Genomic DNA, 22,101 nt, shown 5'->3' on the forward strand with positions numbered 1-22,101 from the left:
GAAAAGATAAAAATTCCAATTAAAATTTCTCATGATATGAACTCCATGTTCTAGGTTCCAGAAGAGAACCTTTTGAAATTCATGGTTCTTTTAAAAAAACATCTATATGTGCTTCAAATAACCAAATGTTTTACTTTCCCACTATTAGAACCAATATGTTGTTCTGAAGAAGCTATAATGCAACACTATAACCTTTTTAATTTCCAAAGAGCCATATAACCAACAGCAAAAAAATAAAAAACATTTTTTTTGCTGAAGCTAAAGTGCTCTATTTGTATTTTTTTTTATTATTATTATAGGTGCACACTCTGCAAGCTGTTCATATGTTTACATTTACCGTGATGGACCACACGTTTAAGACCTGCGATGATGGGCTCAGCTGCAGTGTTGTCTTTCTTCGTCACCTAGAACAAACGCAGACAAACGCAACATGAAATTAGCAATTATTCTGTTTCACTGAATATGTTAAAGAAATACAAAAAAGATGGGATGCGTTTAAATCCTACTATTATCGAACATAAGTTTCCTTTGTTCGCCGCTTATGCAACATTAAAAACTAGAGCATGCTGACATAAGCACCTTTTATTCAGGTTGATGGAGAAGCTCATTCAGGTCAGAGATGAAATATACTCACTTGTGCTCTCTGAGGATTCATTTGGTTGAACTAGGTGGCAATAAAAGAGCCCAAGGGAACCACCAATACAGGAGCTCCACATCGATTAACTATATAAAACCCCCAGGAACGGACATGTCACACTCCATATGACACCATTCGTCTGAGCACTAATAGCGGTAAGCCATAACGCTGTCACATGTGGGCAAAAGAGTTTAAGTCCAATGACGTAGGTTATTCTTTCACCGTCTGACAATGGATAAACATAGGACACACCTGCGTTCCACTTTCAGCATGAAGAATAGGCCTGTCACATTAGTTAAGGTGTGTAAAAACGTACTGTATGAGAGTGTGCAGAGCATGTTGTGAATGAAGAGGGAATGACTGTGGTGCCGCGTGGCAAAAAAGCTTATGTTATTTTCATGGATCATCTCGCTGACCTGTTAAGCCTGTTTTTCTCTATATATTCAAATGGCATCCATGAATACTAAGGCTATGACACCACAAATCTTCCTTTTTGGCTTGACTCATTAGGAAAACCGTGAAAATTGTGCCATTTTCACCCTTGATAAGAACATTTGTCACAGTTGAAAGAGAAGGAAAAGTAAAAATAAACCAATATAGGATACACGGTGCTGGTAGGAGCTCAATTGTATATGTTTCTGCTCTGTATATGGTTCTGTTCACTTCCTTCAACTCGTCCCTCAGTTTGTAAAAACAAACAAAAAAATGTAAGCTTGTGTTAAAGGTGCAATATGTAATATTTTCTGTCCGCTAGAGGCCTATTCAAAACAAAGGCGTAGCTTGATGACGCCAAGTTTGAGCGCGGAATCTTGGGACATGTGGTCTTCACCTCACAGCCGGTGGAAAAGAATTGGGATAGGACTTGGAAAGAAATCATGTTCATGGATGCGATTATTAATGTTACTGTAGTATGAAGCCGAGCAGGGCCGAGTGTTATGGGAGCTGAAAGAGGCTGCTGGAGCGATTGCGCAACACGCCTCATGAGCAGCGGAACTTTTATTATGCCACAGTCGCCGGCGCCGCTTCTGCTTTTCTGGTCATGAGTATGAGGTAACGCAGCTCTGTTTATCATATTAGATACATTTGAGTGTGTTGAAATTGTTATAACGTTACTCAGTGTGTTTGCTCTGCAGCTGCTGCGAGACACTTGTTTGAGACACACTGCAGTAAGATTTTAGAATATCATATTAAATGCTGGATGGCGTGTGTTGATAAATGGCATGCAATTAATTTTAAAACATATTGTATGATGGAGAAAAGTATTACTGTTACTAAAAATAAAGCTGCATCTGATTATGCTATGTTAGCTACTTCACAAAATAGTGTTTTTCTCTGAGGCATGGTAAAGCACGGTAAAAATCAAGAAAATTCGATTTAAACAATAAGACTTAAAGTGTTGAGCTATATAACATTAGTTTTTCTGTCTATAAATATATCAAAACAGTTGTTCCCTTGTCTATTAAAACATGTAAATATTAAAGCATCTTTGGTGTTTCCATGGTTTCTAAAAAAATAAAACCGGAAACCCAAGGTAACGCGGGTATGACGCAATTGGCAGGCGACTCCTCACATGTGCAAATAGTTGCAAACATTTGGGATATTGTAAGTACTCAAGTGAACAAAATATATAACACTGGCCTAGTGGTTTTTAGATATTTTACTGCAAAAAAACTTATATTTATTCTTCTACACTACCATTCAAAAGTTTGGGTCAGTAAGACTGTTTTTGACAGAAATTAATATTTTTATTTGCATTAAATTGATCAAAAGTGACAGTAAAGACATTTATAATGTTACAAAAGAAATAAATGCTGTTCTTTTCAACTTTCACTTCATCAAATAAACCTGAAAAAAAGTATCATGGTTTCCACAAAAAAAAAAAAAAAAAAAAATATGTAGCAGTAAAAGAAATGTTTCTTGAGCACCAAAAAATCTTAGCAACCCCAAACTTTTAAATGGCAGAGTAAACAAAATTTGTTATTTGAGCTGTAACGCTGTCTAAATCATCTATTTAGTAATTGGATAACTTTACTAGATGGATAAATGTCTCATTATGCATGTCCAGATGCAATCAGAGCAGAAAACGCAATTGAAGTATGCAGTTTTTTTGTGGGAAATTCACAAAATAAACCACAATATACTGTTTTTTTTTTTTAAATAAATAAATAAAAAACGTAATAAAATAATGTATTTCATCAGAATACAAGACTAACTCGACTAACCAGCCAAATTCTGACCTCTTGATTACGTCCTGACACGGTTTACATGGTCATGAATGGATGAAAGACTCCATGAACCTTTGTACAGAGTCGCACAGCTACACTTCTGAAGCAGTTTAGGCCTACTTGTTTATCCCATTGCAATATCTTGCCCCTTAGACTGTCATTATTCTTTTAGGAACTGAAGCAAAAAGCAAGTTTATTCTATTAGGAAGCTAGACTTTACTCTGAGAAAAGAGAAAGAAAGATGGCTAGAGGGCAGCAAAGAATGTCTGTGCTTTCTTCTACCTGTTGCAAATGGTAAAAATATGCCCTGAGGCTACATTGGCCCAAACCAAATTTATCTGATGTTTTTAGTCTCTTTCTCCCTCTTTCTTTGAGAAGGTATCATGAGCTATAAAGCTCCATTTCACAGGCTGGTAAACATTTGAAAATCCCCCAAAAAATCAAAGAAAATCTTCACCTGAAAGAAGACAGCCATGGCGGCGATGATTCGTCTCTCCTTTATCGCGGTGCTCAGACTGTCAAAGTCATCTGAATTGTAGAAATAAATCTGCATCTATGGGGCAAAGAGATGGGAACAGGGTTTTATAACAGCATTCTTATTTGACAGGGTATGAAACGGCTCATACTAATGTTCTGCTTTGACGTTCCTGTTTAGTAAACACAATGCATTGTGGTATCGAAATTGGTACAGTACGCTGTCAAATCCTCATGAATTGATATTCCTCTCATCATCTTCACACGCACAATAACGGCATATCTGTCATATTCTACTTCTCTCATCACTCCACATTTTGACATCTGAGACAACTAAGGATTATACGCGCTCTCTCTCTGAGGACGGATTTAGGAAGAAAGCGAACCTCAGAACCAAATCCCCTCAGCGCGGCGCAATAAACAACATGTCTTTGTTGCCTTAAACATTGTCTCTGAACAAACGCACAAAGTGCCACGTGTCAAAAAAATGCTAAATCTACTATTACAGAAAAAACAGGGACGATCGTACAAAGAGAGAGATGGAGAGAGAAAGGAAAGCGGGATGAATGGCATGTCAAAGCTCGCAGCAGCTGAGCAATCGTGAAAGAGATCGTTGAAATGCAGGGAATAAGATTAAGCCTCGCTTTGACAATCACGTTCCAATTGAGCTTATTCTCTGGCAGCCTCTCGTGCGCCGGCATTATTTGCCTGCCGATGTTGTTCTCTCTACATTTTATATTGCAGACTTCGCTTTAGCACATTTCCCTGGTCATTTAATGGCGCATGTAAGAAAAACCGCACTCTCTCATTTTGTTAGACCACGCGTCTCTCAACTGATGGGGCGGCAGTCTGTTTTGATAAGGTTGCGGATGGGAGAGGAGAAAACAATGCTAAATGCGAATAATAAAATGCAGATAGCCATATAATCGTACATTTAGGATGGGAAAACACATTTTTTAAGAAAGAAATAGCACAAGCGTTGTGTCCGATCAATCTTCACCTCTTAGAAACTAGCCAAATTAGCTATGGTTAAAGAAGTGCATGGTAAAAAATACATAAAGAACATATTACAGGTTTAGTATTGGCCCCGTAAAAGATGCTGTAACGTTGTGGTTGCTAAGGTGTTCTGGGTGTTTTTAACATGTTATGTGGTTGCATACTGACACTCTGCTCTATAGTAGATGTATGGATTTTTTTTTTTTTCACTCTTTTTATCATCAGCAAGATCTGATCACTCAAAAAGCCATAGCACATTCCTGCTTGATTAGAGATATGATTAACCCTACAAAGCTTACTGTATCAATTTTGATACAATATCTAAGACCTCTAAATTATCAATATGGTCAAAACTTCGCTGAAAAACCTGTTGTACAGAATTTTCTACAATCCTTCTGGCCTTTAATTGATGATAAGTCATACTTTTTTTTAGCAAGTAGGTCTTTAATGTTTTTTTTTTATAAACTTAGGAATACTTTTTATAATGTTAGTAATATATTTAAGATGAACACTTACTGGACTGATCAAACATAATTTTTTTAGAAAAATCATTTTAAAATGTGAGTAAGATACTCACAGTAAAAAAAAAACAACTTACATTTATTTCATACTTAGTACACTTCAAATCCATTAACATATTTATTGACATATTACTTAAGACTTACTGATACAAAATTATAAATAAACTTTATTTGGAGTACTTCTTTGTTGCACAATGCATATTTCTGAATATTATGTCTCAAAAGTGTTTTAATATTACTATTAATAAGGACTGTTCCTGTTGAAATGCAAAAATATACCTAAAGTATACTTGCAATAGTTCCACTTTAGCACAATCAAATTATTTAAGTATATCTTTAGTTGGATCTCAGCATTATTTCCGCACAATTAAAGTTCATTAAGTACAAAATAAGTTGTTCCAATTTAGCAGTATTTCTGTTTAGTATACCAAAAGTACAATTGCAGGGTATTTTATTAAGCACATAAATAAATGTATTTCAAATACATTTTAGTATATTTTTTGTTCACTAGAGCTTTTGAGGAACATTTATTTGTACATTTGGCAAGCACTGTTGTATTGCATTGCATTATATGTTTTGGCCCCCACAAAACTACAGAGCTTTGATGAAGGGTTTAGATATCATTAGGGATGTCCAGATCCGATCACGTGATCGGAAATCGGGCCCGATCATGTGGTTTCAGACTCGATCGGAATCGGACGTTACCTCCCGATCAGGACTCGGATATATATGTATATATATTCTCATTATTTTTAACACATCTATAGTGATGCGGTGGCACAGAGTTAGGCCTGTTTCACACTGCAAGCATAAGCGGCGCGTGAGTAGCGCATATTTTTTTCAGCGTGCATGTCAACCAACGGATGCATTCACACAGGCAGCAGGAGCAGCTCGTAAAGCGTCAGGCAGGAGCGTCGCGTAAGCAGCAGTGCCGCGATCGTCTCGGCACCGAGTCTATCCCTGTGTCTCAATCAGCTCCCTAGCTCCCTAGGTCGTGAATCAGTATATAATGAAAGTGAATGTGGCTGATACCCTGATCAGTGCCCTGACTACTGAACTAGGGAGCTGATTGAGACACACGCTGCGCTGCTGACGCGTAATTAAAGTGAAAGCACACTTTTGATGGACAAAATAAATATAATTTCACACAAAAAGTGTTCAAAATGCACACAATACGCATGTCTAATGTGTTTTAACAAGAATTTGAGTATGACAGAAAAGAAAATTAAGAATCAAAAATAATAATAGAAGATTTACCCATTTAAACTTGTTTTTTATTATTCAGTTTGGGTTAAAGTATGGTGTATTATAAAAAACTAAATTAAACTAGCCAGAAAATATGATATATATAAACATTATTTTAGTTATTACACAGACTGCAGCATACCCAAATCAAACCAAATATATTTGTTTTTATATTAGCCTTTTTTTTATATTTACTGTTGCAAGTGAAGTGAAGTGAACAATTTATGTTATTTATTACTTGATTGTTCAAGCTACCTCACAGAAGTGCTCTGTTTGTAATTAAATAAAAAATAAGGAACGTCCTGGATCTGTTTTTTTTTTTTTCGCTCTTCTTTATTCTTTTTTTGATGTATTATAGAAGTATCGGATCGGGACTCGGTATCGGCAGATACTCAAAATCAAATGACTCAGACTCGGACTCGAGGGCAAAAAAACCTGATCGGGACATCCCTAGATATCATCTTAAGACATACAGTATGTTTGGGAGATATAGAGTGACAACTGATATTTATATTCATTTTATGCAAGTAGTTATGCAATCTTATTGTTTTTTTCTTTGTGTCCATATAAACAACAAAATCTGCAACAAACTGCATATTTTTCTCACTTTGGGCCTTTGAATAAAATTGAGGTGTTTTTTTCCTCCTTGAGTGTAAGTTCCATATTCTCACTGTATCATACTATATCTATTTTTATTTATTTATTTATTTTTTCTATACATATTTTGTCTATTAATTCATAATTCAGGCTTTACAGGGTTAACGTCTGTAATGCAAACAGTATGCACACACAGAAGTTTAATACTTAGAGTTGAGAGTTCATTCAAACACTAATGTTGATGCTTGCTTTGGCAAGCAAAACTAATAAAAGTGGCAAAAAGGCCAAAAAATAAAATTAACACCATTGCTGTCGTAGTTTAATTTACTGTGCTAGATTTGAGCCAGAGGTCAACAGAAGTCATCGAGAGATAATTGGATGCATCTCCAGTCTCTGGCTTCAGTGTGTTTGGGTTTTAAATCGCTAGATAATGCTTAGCAGCTATCCGGCCCGCGTACAGATACACATCAATTGTGTTTCTGTGTAAAATGGGATTTATGGAGCGAAGTCGATTCGTCTAATGAGAAAGTGCTGCCAGAGAGGTGGATCCAGCCCAGGTCGTCTGACCTCTGTGCCAGCTAATTTCGAACAAACTTAGACTGATGAATACAAATGATTTCGCCTTCCCATCCTCTAAATTGTTGTTGTGTAGACACTGTATTGATAGAGAAGAAATACTGCTATATCTTGGATAAAAGCCAGAAGAGTTTGGCTCAAAAATTTAGTATTTGTTTCTACTCTGCGCACATTCTGACCTTGTTCGAACATTGAAATGAAAATGAAATAAAATAAAGGGCTATTTCTGTAACAGAGAGTGGTGCGTCCTTGGCAAGGCAACAGACCAAGAACCCATTGCAGGCAAAAGTAAGGCAACTGAAAACTAACCCGCAAACAAAGTAATTAAGGCCAGACAATGTCAGAAGGGATGGACAATGAATTAATCTGCTAATAAAGAGAAGAAAGAACAAAGTTAAAGTCTTTAATGAAAACCAATCAGTCTCCTTCAGGCCTCTTTTAAATCACAGACTTTAATGGTGTCCATTTATTGTGTCTTCACAGGGGAAAATATATTACTCATTTATCACTAAACCTCATTAGCCAATTAGCTTCCTCCAAGAGCCAATACAGAGTTTATGGTGACCGAGAGTAAAGCGCAGCACAAACACGTTTAGTTAATGAATCAAAATGGGACAGAAACCATGTGCGGAAACAAACATAAAAAAAAGGCCAGTAAACAGCATACACTCGACTTCACATGTTCCAGCGTTTAATGTGCGATTGCATAACGACATTAAACTTGAATGCAGTGGTGCATCCAGTCTGATGCTATGCACCATTTTCACAGAAATCTCAAAAAAAAAGAGACACTTTTTGAACTCGAAGGTTGTTTAAAACAAGCAGAAGTACCCTGTAAGGCATGCAAAAGGAATTATACTTTATTAAAGATTTATGGCTTTTTGTCACTGTTGACTGAGATTAGCACTGGGGTACGGTACTTTCCTTTCTCACATGACATCCACACAATTCATTCATAAAACGAAATAACACTACTACAACTAATAATAATAATAAGAAATAAAAAATATATATAAAATATATTATACATATTTATACATATTATACAGTACAGTCCAAAAGTTTGGAACCACTAAGATTTTTAATGTTTTTAAAAGAAGTTTCGTCTGCTCACCAAGGCTACATTTATTTAATTAAAAATACAGTAAAAAAACAGTAATATTGTGAAATATTATTACAATTTAAAATAACTGTTTTCTATTTGAATATATTTCACAAAGTAATTTATTCCTGTGATGGCAAAGCTGAATTTTCAGCATCGTTACTCCAGTCTTCAGTGTCACATGATCCTTCAGAAATCATTCTAATATGCTGATCTGTTGCTCAAGAAACATTTAATGTGTACAATTGTACAAAATATTTGTGTACAATATTTTTTTTTCAGGATTATTTGATGAATAGAAAGTTCAAAAGAACAGTGTTTATCTGAAATCTAATCTTTTGTAACATTATAAATGTCTTTACTGCCACTTTTGATTGATTTAATGCATCCTTGCTGAATAAAAGTATTCATTTCTTTCATTTCTTTTCAAAAAAATAAAAATAAAAATTCTTACTGACCCCAAACTTTTGAACGGTAGTGTATAATGCTACAGAAGCTTTGTATTTCAGATAAATGCTGTTCTTTTGAACTTTCTATTCATCAAGGAATCCTGAAAAAAAAGTACACAACTGTTTTCAACATTGAAAATAGTCATAAATGTTTATTGAGCAGCAAATCAGCATATTAGAATGATTTCTGAAGGATCATGTGACACTGAAGACTGGAGTAACGATGCTGAAAATTCAGCTTTGCATCACAGGAATAAATTACTTTGTCAAATATATTTAAATAGTACACAGTTACTTTAAATTGTAATAATATTTCACAATATTACTGTTTTTTACTGTATTTTTAATTAAATAAATGTAGCCTTTACATTAAAAATCTTAGTGGTTCCGAACTTTTGGACTGTACTAATATATATATATATATATATATATATATATATATATATATATATATATATATCACACAATAAAATTAATAATAATAATAATAATAATAATAATAATAATACACTGGTGGTCAAAATTTTGGAATAATGATTTTTTTTTTTTTATGTTATGTTTATATATTTTTTTAAGTCTCTTATGCTCACCAAGGCTGAATTTTTTTGAAAACTGTAAAAACAGTAATATTGTGAAATATTATTACATTCTAAGTTTTTGCTGCTTAACATTTTTGTGGAAACTGTGATATCATTTTTTTCATGGTTTCTTTGATGAATAGAAAATATAATTTTTTTTAACATTATAAATGTCACTTGAATCAATTTAATGTGTCCTTGATGAATAAAAATACCTTTTCATTAAAAAAAAAAAAAAAAAAAATCTTACTTACCCCAAACTTTTATATGGCAGTGTATCACGGACGCCACAAAAATATGATATAGCACAACTGTTTTTAACATTGATAATATTAAACATTTCTTGAGCAGCAAATCAGCACATTAGAATGATTTCTGAAGGATCATGTGACACTGAAGACTGGAGTAATGATGCTGAAAATTCAGCTTTGCATCACAGGAATAAATTGTATTTATTTATTATAAATTGTAATAATATTTCACAATATTACTGTTTTTACTGTATTAACTTTTGACCACCAGTGTATATATACATATATTGTCTTATTATTAAAATTATTAGTATTATTAAAATAATTATTATAATAATCTAAATAATATTGAATAGAAACATTCGGTCCATTTTCACACCAAGATGAACTGGTGAAGAAGACCAGGGGCCAGTAGCATAAACTTAAGGTGGGTGCACACTGTACGATTTTGGCCACGATTTGGTCGTCTGAGACGAATTTTGAGAATCCTAAAAGATTCCTATAATCCTAGGCAAAAATCTGTAGTCTTTGATCACTAGTTTGACATGCTCACCGACAGCCGATTAATGACTGTTGCGATCAGTTTTTACCTCCGACTAAATTCTGGCAGTGTCAGAAGATTTGCCGCACAGTCCTGCAGTGTGACTTCTCCTACGACAAACGTCAAATTGTCTTCGTTTTTCAAGAGAAGTCGTTATCAAAATTAATGCTGGAGATTTCTTTGTTAGTCACCATTTCAGTCCCGCGTGTAATGCAGCTCACCGTCACCGAATGTGTGTGCGTTGATGACGTTTTTAACGCGTCTTGACTGTCGTACAGTCTGACATATAGAACAGCTGAGATCCCACATTGTGACATGAGGATCATGTTCATACAGTCTGACAAGCAACAATCCTAAAGGACTATTATAAATCGCACAGTGTGCACCCGCCTTTAGTCACTATGTTAAGACTGTGTCTTAAGAACTAGTTTGACCAACTAGCAGTTAATCAAGGAATAATCGGTCTTACTTTTCTAATTCCAATAAGACCAATCTACCATTTTATGTAACTGACTTGAAAAAGTTAGGAGCAGTCTTGATGAACAAATTTAGATGACTAACTTTTAAGACTAGTCTAAGCAGTTTATGCAAGCGGCCACAGAACTCAAATAATTTTAATGATGCAACATCACCCTGAGGTGAGAAGGAAGCTGAATATCCTTGCTCTTCGCTGAAATGCAGCAGCCGCACCATCAAGTCAATAAAACACATCGATCCCAGTTTCATTGAGAGGTTCTTCAATTAGTGCAGATTAGTGCACCACTTTCAACCTACTCAAGTCAAGGTGGAATCCTTGAACTTTATTGAAGAAACTCATTTAGTAAAGTTATCCTCCTCATCTAAAATCTATTCCTAATAAGATTTTTTAAATGTGAAGTGAGTGGTTTAAGGACTATTCACAAGGACTCTGTTTTGTAAAGAAACAATGGATTCCTTTAGACATTTTGGCAGAGTTTTTTCTTTGACTATGAGAGATTTGAGCTTTTGAGCTTTCAGGTTTCCTGAACTGTACTGATTATACTACCAAACATACTTACTTACATATTACTATAGACATTGAATGTATTAAAGGAATATGATTACAGTATTTTTTGTTATTGAGCTATAGCAGCTTTTGTGCATTTGTATGTCTTTAGGCTACTGTTTTTCATAACAAATATCATAGAAACAATATAGCACTACCATTTACCATGGTAGTGAGGTGCAAGGCATGGTTTTACCTGTGGTTAACATGATCCAAATACTATGGAAAACCAAATTTGACCCTATAAAAATTAGCTTGTTACAATTTTTACAAATGTTACTGTATTTGTTAATGAATATAAATTGACATCTGCGTCCTAACTCAAGCTAAATGTGCATTTCTAAGAGACAAAACATGTAATATTAATTTGTTAACTGTCTGGTTTCTACAACTTTCACTCAGGAGCAAAAATCTCCCTTTAAACTTAAAACAAAGATTTGATATTTATCGTGATATCGACTGATATAAAACATTTTATCGTGATAATTTTTTGGGCCGTATCGCCCTAGTTTATGAACTCTATGTATTAGAGACAAAATGTGACTTACTTACCTCTACTGGAAACTTTTTTCCATTGATACTGTGCTCAGAACCAGCCGACCCATTGGTGCTGCCCCAGTGAAACTCCACCTTCTCTGCTTTGAAGCGTCCAGGTAGGCCCGCCCCTCTCACAAAGTAATCATTCCTCAGAACAATAGACACTGTGATGAAAAAAAAAAGACCAGATGAAGGAGTTAAATACTCTTAAATATAGATATTTTCTTCAAATTTAATGAGCCGTAGTATGTAAAACTAAGGCTGCCAAGTATATGTACAGCTTTTTAAGCTGTGTAATTCAACAACAAACAATGCATCCAGATATATATACATATTAATACCCCACTCTTCTTTAGACTGTAAAAATGCTCTAGGGGAATTTTGTCTTTTTTATGTTGACAAAGGACCTTTAAAACAAATAATGATGCAGAAGAAACTGAGTGTGCACTCTGCAGGCCAGAGCAGACGCATCAAAATGAGCTCCATGGGCTCTCCTGGCACAGACCGTCACATTATACTGCATTTAGAGTCGACCTCTTGACTCTTTAAAGTCTGGATTGGTAAACAAATTGAAATATCTTCCATTTCTTTCGCTGGGTAGACTCTGCAGAAACGGGATAACTACTTCATACACTTGGCTTTCCCATTCCAATTAAAAAACTTGGTCAAACTTGATGACATTTCAAAACATTCTGGACTTTTGAATCCATTCAACTGTAAGTGGAGACAGTAAAATTTGATGGAATCAAACAGGAGCACCATCTGCAGGAAATAAACCCTATGCATTATTGAACCTATTTGTTAATAAATCAAAACATCACAGATCATAAAAACATTCGGTTACACTTTATTTTAAGGTGTCTTTGTTACACTGTAACTATACATTTAAGTACTGAGTAATATTAAGTAACTACATGTACTTACTATAGGGTTAGGTTTAGGGTTTGGTTTGGTGTTAGTTGCATGTAATTATGCATTATTTATAGTTATTATTATTGTAACTACATGTAACATATGTAACAATGACACTGTAAAATAAAGTGTTACCAAACATTTTTTAACACTTTAGATTAGGGAACACAAATTCACTATTAACTAGTTGCTTTTTAGCATGCATATTACTAGCATACTGGCTGTTTATTAGTACTTATAAACCACATATTAATGCCTTATTCTGCATGAGCATATTCTAAAAACCCTTACCTAAACATAACTACTACAACAACTACCTTACTTACTATCAATAAGCAGTAATCAGGAGTTTATTGAGGGAAAACTCCTAGTTAATAGTGAATATGTGTCCCCTAATCTAAAGTGTTACCAAACATTCACTTGAAAGAAAATTTAGTAACACTTTAGTATGGAGAACACATGTTCACTATTAACTATGACTTTTGCCTCAATAAATACTTGAGTAGAATCTGTACTTGACAGAAATATAAAAACTCAAGTAAACTTTTACTTTTACTCCACTACATTTCTTAAATAAAATGTATACTTTTACTCCGATACATTTCCCCAAAGCATTTTCGTTACTTACTACAAAATTAAGGCGGAAGAACACAGAATGCAACAAGCATGTGCAAACAAAGTGCTCACATAACCGCGGTTGATTTAATTTTCCGAGTTGCGTCCATTGCTGGAGTGACTGAGAAGAGTGAGCTATCACTATACTCTACGAAAGCGGCCTCTAGAGGCGAAATAAAAACTATCACTGATGCCTCGTAGAGTTTGTTTTGACACGTGACTTGAGGCTGCATGCTGCACAGAGCGGGACACTTCTAAAACGGATTTAAAATGGACAACAAAACGGTATGTTATAGAGTGTACACTAAAGTACATGTTTTCATATCATTATAAAGTAATTAGTTTGTTGACTAGAGGCTGCATTTGTGGACAACAGTAGTATGTTTGCTGGCTGAGAGGATGCTAACATTAGTAGTACCTCAAGCGGTTAAAACAATGTGTCATAAACACCAACTGTTTAATGTCACGATTGTTACCATTCATTTGCATTAGTTTATATCCATTTGTTCGCTGTTATGCATTCATTATCCAGCGAAGTTGCATATAGACCTATGCTATGCCTTTGTGTGTAAAGATGGCAATTTTTTAAGCATGACTGTTTGGATTTAAATGAAATGGTAACACTTTACAATAAGACTCAATTTGTAACATTAAATAAGGTTAATAAAACTATTGATCATTGTTAATTTCAACATTTACATTTTAACATTTTAAAGTTGTCTCTTACATTAGTTATAGCAATGCACTATGAATTAACATGAAAGATCAATGTATTGTTAATATATTAGTATTTTTATATTTAACTTACACATTTTGCAATTTTTTTTAATTTAAAGACAACAAAATTTAAGAAGGTTAAAACTGAACAATCTTGCTGCTCAAACTGTGTATAGAACCATTTTTAATTTTTTTTTGCTCCTTTGTATTTTTTCTTGTACTTTTACTTTCAATACTTAAGTACGTTTAATATAAAAAAATACTTTTCATACTTAAGTACAAAAAATATCACATACTTTACTCGAGTAATATTCTAAACAGTGACTTTAACTTCTACCAAAAGTCATTTTCTGGTAAGATATCTAGTTGTTGTAGTGTAGTTGTTGTATTATGGGATGTGGAATATTGTCATGCAGAACAAGGTATTATTTTGTGCTTTATAAATACTTACAATATAATATAAACAGACAATATACAAGCTAATAAGCAATAAGTGAGAATTGTTCCTCATTCTAAAGCGTTACCGTAAATTTATTGAATGCTCAACTTAGATTCGCTATAATTGCTTATAATCGTCTCTGCCTTTTAAACCTGGGCAGGAGAAAGCAACAATTACAATTCCAAATTATAATTCCAAAATCATTACACATATTTCACTTTAAACTAGTTTTAAATGGCTACTTTAATTAGTTTTTATTTCTTAAAACACTTAATCACATCATACTATGTTAAACTCCATTAGAACGTGAAGCGTAATTAAAAGAAACTAGGATGAACTGCAAGGAACTACTCAAAGACATCTCGCATCACAAAAGCTCTCGCGTGGAGATCTCCATTTAATTCTTAAGTAAACTAAAGCATTAGGATGAAAATAAACAAACTGATTCAGCGGGATATGAGGAATGTTTGTGGAGAGATAGGATCTTTTGGTGAATATAAACACATCGCAGTACACACACTGGGCTAAAGACTCATGGTACTCAGGAGACGCGCGTGATGCTGGAGTTTTAAAGGATCTAATGCTGTGCTCTATAAACAGTAGAAAAAGCTCCTATGGTAATTACGCCACATCGAGCTGATGGTTCTGGCGAGTGTTCCCAAAAACCTTCTCAGGAGTAAATATAGCACTCTTTCACTGTGCCATTCTCAATATCACTACTAATTAAAAGCAACAGAAAGCCACACCTGTCACACCAGCCATCATTGTCTAGCTTTAGGTTTATAGGCCAAAGTTCCCCTAATAATAAATGCAAACATGCAAAATGTAGATTGTTGTAGATAAGGTATGGGAGACTGAATAAGAGTTTTTATGGCCACTAAGAATTATTTGGAAAAATGGAGAACATTCAGAAATGTTAATATTTTTCTATTACTACATTTAAAGGTTTTTTTTTTGATGATGATGATGATGATGATGATGATGATGATGATGACAACAGTATACTCCACAGAAAGATTTCAGTCATGTTATTGATATGCATTCACACTACTGTTCGAAAGTTTGGGGTCAGTATGAAGTTTTTTGAAAGAAATTAATATTTTATTCAACAAGGATGCATGATCAACTACTCAAAAGTGACAGCAAAGACTCACATTGCAACAAAAAAATCAATTTCAAATAAATGCTGTTCTTTTGAACTTTCTATTCATCAAAGAATAAAAAGTGTGTCAGCACAACTGTTTTCAACGCTATCAAGATATTAGAATGATTTCTGAAGGATCATGTGACACTGAAGACTGGAGTAATGATGCTGAAAATTCAACTTCATATTCAAACATATTTAACGGAAACAAATTGCAATATTAATTCAGAAAACGTCTGCTTTTACTGTATTTTTGATCAAATAAGAGACTTCTTTCAAAAAAATAAATCTTAGCAACCTCAAACTTTTGAACGGTAGTCTTCAAAGAAAAAGCTGTAATTAATGCTGCTCAGATTTCCACATCCACAACAGATGTACAAGCATCATAACAGAATCCAGGGGGATCTTATAGGATCTTAGCGAGGGCGGTGTTAGGCTTTGTGCGCAGCATGTCTGATATTTGCTTGGGCCATGACTTTCAAACTCTCTCAAACCTGATGCAACAGTCTGTCATGATGGAAACCTTTCAACATCTACATGTTTCTTACAGTGCAATTATTTGGAAACATTTTAAACATTTAAGTGGCCTTAAGCTAAGAGTGAAGAGATGGTCAAAGTTCTGAAATGAGTGCAGGCAAGTATTGTTAAAAGAGTTTAATCCTTTGATGAACCTGTTTTGCCCGTGTTCTTCATCGTAGTCCTGTTTGATGATTTGGTTTCAAAGCCATCCAAGGTGAGCTCCTGGCACTCCTGAGAGACCTGGGTGTCTTGATCTAAGATGTCCACTGGAGACTGATTCCTTTCCCCGCATTCTGGAAAAGCAGAGGCCCATCTCCGTGGTCCATGGGTGCCTGTGAAAGGATATGGAACAATGCACAATAAATTTTACATTTGCATTACATTTATTCATTGGCAGATGCTTAAAAGCAACCTCAAATCACACATCATCCGTATGCACGTTCACCTTACTAGCACCATTTATTTAACCTCACATGATTTTAGGTCAAAATGTATATGAATATATAATGGAAACATTTTAAGTCCATTTTTTAACCACTTTTAAATCACATTATTTTTCCTTCACTAGTTCATTTTAAAAAGTCCAGTGGTGTCTTAAATTACCTTTTAAAAGCACAAATATTTCATGTAGTCTCTCAGTTAGCATGAGGCCTCTCAATCAATAAAAATAGCATGCATAATCATTTAAAACAAATATAAAAACAAAACTGAATTTGCAAAATGCTGTTTAAAATAGTTTTAGACAGTGCACATCATGTCATGCTTCAGGACAGAATTAAATTCCTCTGTTGACTAAACATTGACTCATCTCTGTCTACCAGTTGAGGAAAAGTACACATTTGCAATGTAAATCTGAATTAGCAAAACACAAATGGAATGCAAACTTTTTCTCGTAATGTTGTTAAGCTATCATTTGCTGCTCATCAACCATCTGTGTTGGCCTAAGACAGAGAAATATGAACACGCATGTTCAGCAAACATGCAGCGCTAAACTGATGAATGGTTTCATTACCGGTGGTGGCAGACATATCAGAGTCCATGTCAAAGTGGTGTATGTAAATTGCCTTCTAATGGTTAATGCTTTGCGCATCAAATTAAGTCTCCCACACAGTATATGAATAATAATCTGTGACATTTAGAGGGTTGTGGTAAACAGCTATATGTATGGATAAGATTCTGAAGAGAATGGCTTTGCTCTTTAACAACTTCCTTAAGGAACCCCTCCTAAGGGAAAATGTCATTTAATCAAAATTTTTCAGGTTCCTGTAAGGACAAATGTACACAACAATATTTTATTATAATTTCTAAAGACCAGTTATGTGGAGTCTGAAGCTAATCACTCCAAATTTAGGACCGGCTTCCCCAGAGTCAGATTAAATAGACTTTGCTATGGTAACCTGAATAGACAAAACAAAAAGGCACGAAATTTAGCTAACCACTACAATTTCATCATCAGCACTGTTCATGCTGAGATTCTTACCAGCCTCTGGAAAAAGTGGGAGGAGAGGTGAAAAGCCTTAAAGGATTGGTCTAAAATGTGCATGGTTGCCATCACAACGCTATCTTGTGTGCACACCGACCTGTGTTGATCCATGATGATAAATCAAATGCATAGTCAAAAAATGGCCTTGCATTTTGAAGCAATTTTTAAGTTACAACCAAAGTATTTTATGTCATAGGTTCAAAGACAGCAGCACATCAGATTTGCCCTCAGGCTTGAGGGTCTGATCATGGTGTCAAGTATAATGTTGTCTCTAATCTTCTGCGCTAAAAGTCTGTCGACTCCCAACTGAGCTCAGCCATGCTTATTTTCCCTGTCTATATACTCTATGACATCTCTATGATATTCTGAAGGCGCTTTCACACTTGGGTTTTGCTGTGGACATGAGTCAGTTTGACAGAGTTTGACTTGTTTGACTGGTGTGGGTCGTTCGTGCACAGAAATCTGCTTTCACACTAACCAAACAAACGCTCTCAAACTGACTCGTGTCCACAGCAAAAGCTCTAGTTGTCCACTTTACTGCTTTTATATAAACCAAAACAACAAACAAGAAGTTAATATCGAGAAACTTACATCTTAGACACCAATATTGCCAGTTACTAATGTATTATTTTGCTCTGTTAACAAAAACAGTTACAAATTATTTTAAAGTAGAATCAAAGTAGAATCACCATCTTCAAGCAACACAAGCACAAAACAGTGGAGTCCTTACTGAATGAATCAGCATTTTTTTAACTAATCGGTTCAGTGAATGATTCAATGACTCACTCATTGACAGTTGCTGCGTCCCAATTCAAGTACTTATACCACGCCCTAAAAGAATGTTCTCTGTTTGTGAAGATAACGTACATATTTTTGAGTGTGTAGCAAAAGAGTAGGCATGCTTTGGGACATTCTATCACATCATTAAATTGAGCCTTTTAACGGATGCATAGTTACACGCATCCTGTCACTGTAAACTGGACTGTCAATCATCTTGTCACAGTTAAAATCCTCCACAATCAACTTAATTTAATTTCCAACCATTTCAGATAGAAATGTAGTAGCATGTTGATCTGGCAGTCATGGGTCTTTCATGTGGAGAACTCTATGTGTTTGCAATTTGCATAATGATGCATTTAAAAGTTAATGACCAAATGTATCCTTACAAAAGTTCACAATGCTGTTGCAGATGAAATATAATGTGGATAACATTGAACCAATATCTTTTCATCAGGTTAGATGCTATTAACTCAATAGTATCTTAGAATTATTAATCACTCAAACTCCTTTATCTCAACCTCTCTATACTTAACCGTTCGACTCGCACACCCACCATGTTAGTAGTTTTTTTTTTTTTTACACTTTTTATTAGTTTGTAGTTCTAATCGAATCCTCATCCAACACATAATTGGATGTGGGCAATATTAGCCGTTAGAGTGTGCAGGGATCTGCTCTTTGGATTCTAACCGGTAAAAAGTATCCGGGTATCTTTGGAATACTCATTTCAATTTAATACAATTTGGGACACACTAATTCTAATTTCGAATACTATTTAGTAGTGCTGGTCGGTATACCGGTTCATATGGTATACCGGTTTCAATTTTGAGACCGATATGAATTTTTCAAAAACCGCCATACTGGTGCGTAGCTGAAACAGCTGCTGTATCTATTCAATGGCCATGAAGCGAAATGTAGAGCGCATAGAGAGCGGACTTCAATTAACTACATACCCTTCTTACACTTATGGAAACAACTTTATTACACAACAATAAATAACTCACGAAACTAACTCTCTTTAATACTGCGCATACCATGCAGAGCCAAATGATTGCCGCGATGCAGAAAACATGGATGAAATCACAGAATCCAGTCACAAATAGAACTTACTGTATAAAGCGGAACGTCACAGAATTTAGCAATTTTTGGATGAATAAATCAAAAGTCGGGCTGTACAATGAATCGGATATCGATACGGACTAGTGTCTGCGAATATTAAAGCTAAAAATGACTGCTATTGAAATCTGAAGTCTGTATGAATGAGCGGCACATTTTCGTCTACTGCTACACATACGCGTGACGCTCACGATAATTTCAGTGTCCGCTGTCTCACTCACTATACATGAACTTTATCTGCAGAGCTGCTCTTAGAGTCACTTTATGAACATTTCACTGTTTAATTTGATAAAACTATTGACATTTGTCATATTATATACACAGGAAGTCAAACGTCTTCACAATCCTTTCAAAATAAAAGTTCAGTATAACTTGAAATAACAGAATACTATTGTACAATCTAGTGTACTTCGATTAATAGCTAATAGCCTAATAATGATAATAACACCGTTTATTAAAACACAAACTCAAAGGTCTTCATTGAAATTACAGATATTGCACCGTAAAAATGTAGGCTACTTATTAATATTATTAATTTAATTAAATTAATTTGATTTCGTTTTAAACAAAATTTTTAGCTTTATAAACTGATTTGATTACATTTTTAAAAACATTTTTATTTGTCCTTACAATGTTTATATAATATATTCCCTGTACTCCTAACAGTAAGATATGGCAAAAAAACCAAACAAACAAACAAAAACGTGACATACTGTGAAACCGCCAGAATCTTAAAAAAAAAAAAACGTCATACAGATTTTTGGTCATACCGGCCAGAACTATTAGGATGGACAGTATGCGAATTGGGACGCAGCAAGCACTTGTTGCATTCCTGAATGAATCTGTGCTTTTGAACGAATTGATATGATTGACTGAATAATTCAATGATTCACTCGTAAAAAAAACAGTCTCTTGTCACCATCTACTGGTGTACAGATGTAACCTACAGAGACAAAGATATATAATATAAAAAATAAAAAAAAATAACAATTTTGCTGAACGCCAGTTGACCAAGCAATCGAAGACAGAAAAATGAGATTCCCTGACCAATTTCAACCCAACACCTAGGTCTCTGGAACAGGAACACTGAGACCACGAGAGAATGGGAGAGCTCTCTTTTCCATCTGACAGATTAAGGTCAGATCACTTTCCATTGGGACAGAAGAAGTCACGGTTCTCCTCTTTAAAGGAAAGGTTACTCCTCTTACCCAATTAATGAGGGGACAAGTAGGTCATTCCAAAGTTCTTGGCCCACCGCTACAGTGCAGAACTCTCCTCGGAGCTCTGCTAATTGACATCAATTTTCAAGCTATGGAAAAGCAACTGGTTTCTCAAGTTGAATATTTTTGCATTCTGACAACACGGCTGTCCAGGTCCAAAATGATGAATTGACGCTACAATCTGATGCTGTTTTTTCCTCAATGTCACAGGCCAATTAAACACATTCTGAGGGTTATCCTGGCTTTCATTGTATTTCCTCAGGCTCCTCAGATCACAGTCAGCCACTTTGATTTTTTCACCCAGTTTTGGTGCTAATAGGAATCTTAGATGGATGCTGGATTACCCCTTTCCACCTCCCCATTGATTTCTCCTTGGACCAGACTCCTCTATTCTGATTTGTTAAGTGCTGGCACGGTGTGCCCCGAACCAGCTGTCGGTTTCTCTCCCAGCAGGGGTTGGATATCTACACAAAGACACTTCACCTGGAACACTCATTTTCCCTTCCAGATTCAGCCTGCTTTGACATAAGCCCCCCACAGCAATGCAGGTCACCATCTTCTCTAAAATAGATTTAAAACACCTGCACAAAGCAGAGACGTACTCCCTCCGCTCTCTGATCTCCTAATTAATTAGTCATCTGGGTTCCTTTGTGAAAATACCAAGATGCTGTTCTCATCCTAAGATATCGGCCTACGGTATTTCCTGCACGCCTTCCCCTTCCATCCAGCTGACAGTCCACAAATCTTCATTGAACCATTTAATCTCTTCGTGTCACAGACTAAACAATTGGCTCTGCCGGCATCTTCAATTGTGACAGTGACACTACATCCACCCTGCCAGGGTGATCGACGGATAGCACTCTTTTAAAAGTCATTCAGCGTCTCCTTCACTTCAACACTTCGTTCGTCCGTAAGGACCATATACATATCTGACGACCGGTCACCACAGACAACGTGGCTCACAAGTTGCAAGATGCAACAGCTTTCATCACATCACACTGAGAGATGTGTTGAGGGAAGGTGATAGCTGACAGTTTTGTAGTGTCTTCCCGTGTCTTGCTCTCGCAAACGCAACAAATTTTCACCAACACAAAGACGAAACCTATCAACTCTTCTTCATAGACTGAGAAAAAATGTCAGAGGAGATAATTAATAGGACTTGCAGGGATAGTTCACCTAAAAATGAAAATTCTGTTATCATTTACTCACCCTCATGTCTTTATAATACTCATTATATGGACAAAAACCGTTGGAAAAATTCTTTAAAATAGTGATGCTCCACAGAAGAAAGAAAGTCATACAAGTTTGGAACAACATGAGGGTGAGTGCATAATGACAGAATTTTCACTCACCCTCATTTCAAAAAACAAACCAAGAATTATTTGGTTTGATTTTTGAATGAAATT

The 22,101-nt window shown here is 35.2% G+C and overlaps 1 protein-coding gene across 2 annotated transcripts in view; it reads right to left on the reverse strand.

Moving 5' to 3' along the window:
- Nucleotides 1–22,101, reverse strand: part of ca16b (carbonic anhydrase XVI b) — a 122,523-nt gene that overhangs the window by 39,241 nt on the left and 61,181 nt on the right. For both annotated transcript variants that reach the window (XM_048198895.1, XM_048198896.1), the window contains exons 3-6: nt 16,252–16,431; nt 11,769–11,917; nt 3,320–3,415; nt 338–404 (exon numbers count right to left, since the gene is read on the reverse strand). In XM_048198895.1, the coding sequence (XP_048054852.1) occupies nt 338–404; nt 3,320–3,415; nt 11,769–11,917; nt 16,252–16,431 (492 nt within the window). The remainder of the gene's footprint in view (nt 1–337; nt 405–3,319; nt 3,416–11,768; nt 11,918–16,251; nt 16,432–22,101) is intronic.

Source organism: Megalobrama amblycephala, linkage group LG8, assembly GCF_018812025.1.
Source record: "Megalobrama amblycephala isolate DHTTF-2021 linkage group LG8, ASM1881202v1, whole genome shotgun sequence".
In the NCBI taxonomy this organism is placed as follows: Eukaryota; Metazoa; Chordata; class Actinopteri; order Cypriniformes; family Xenocyprididae; genus Megalobrama; species Megalobrama amblycephala.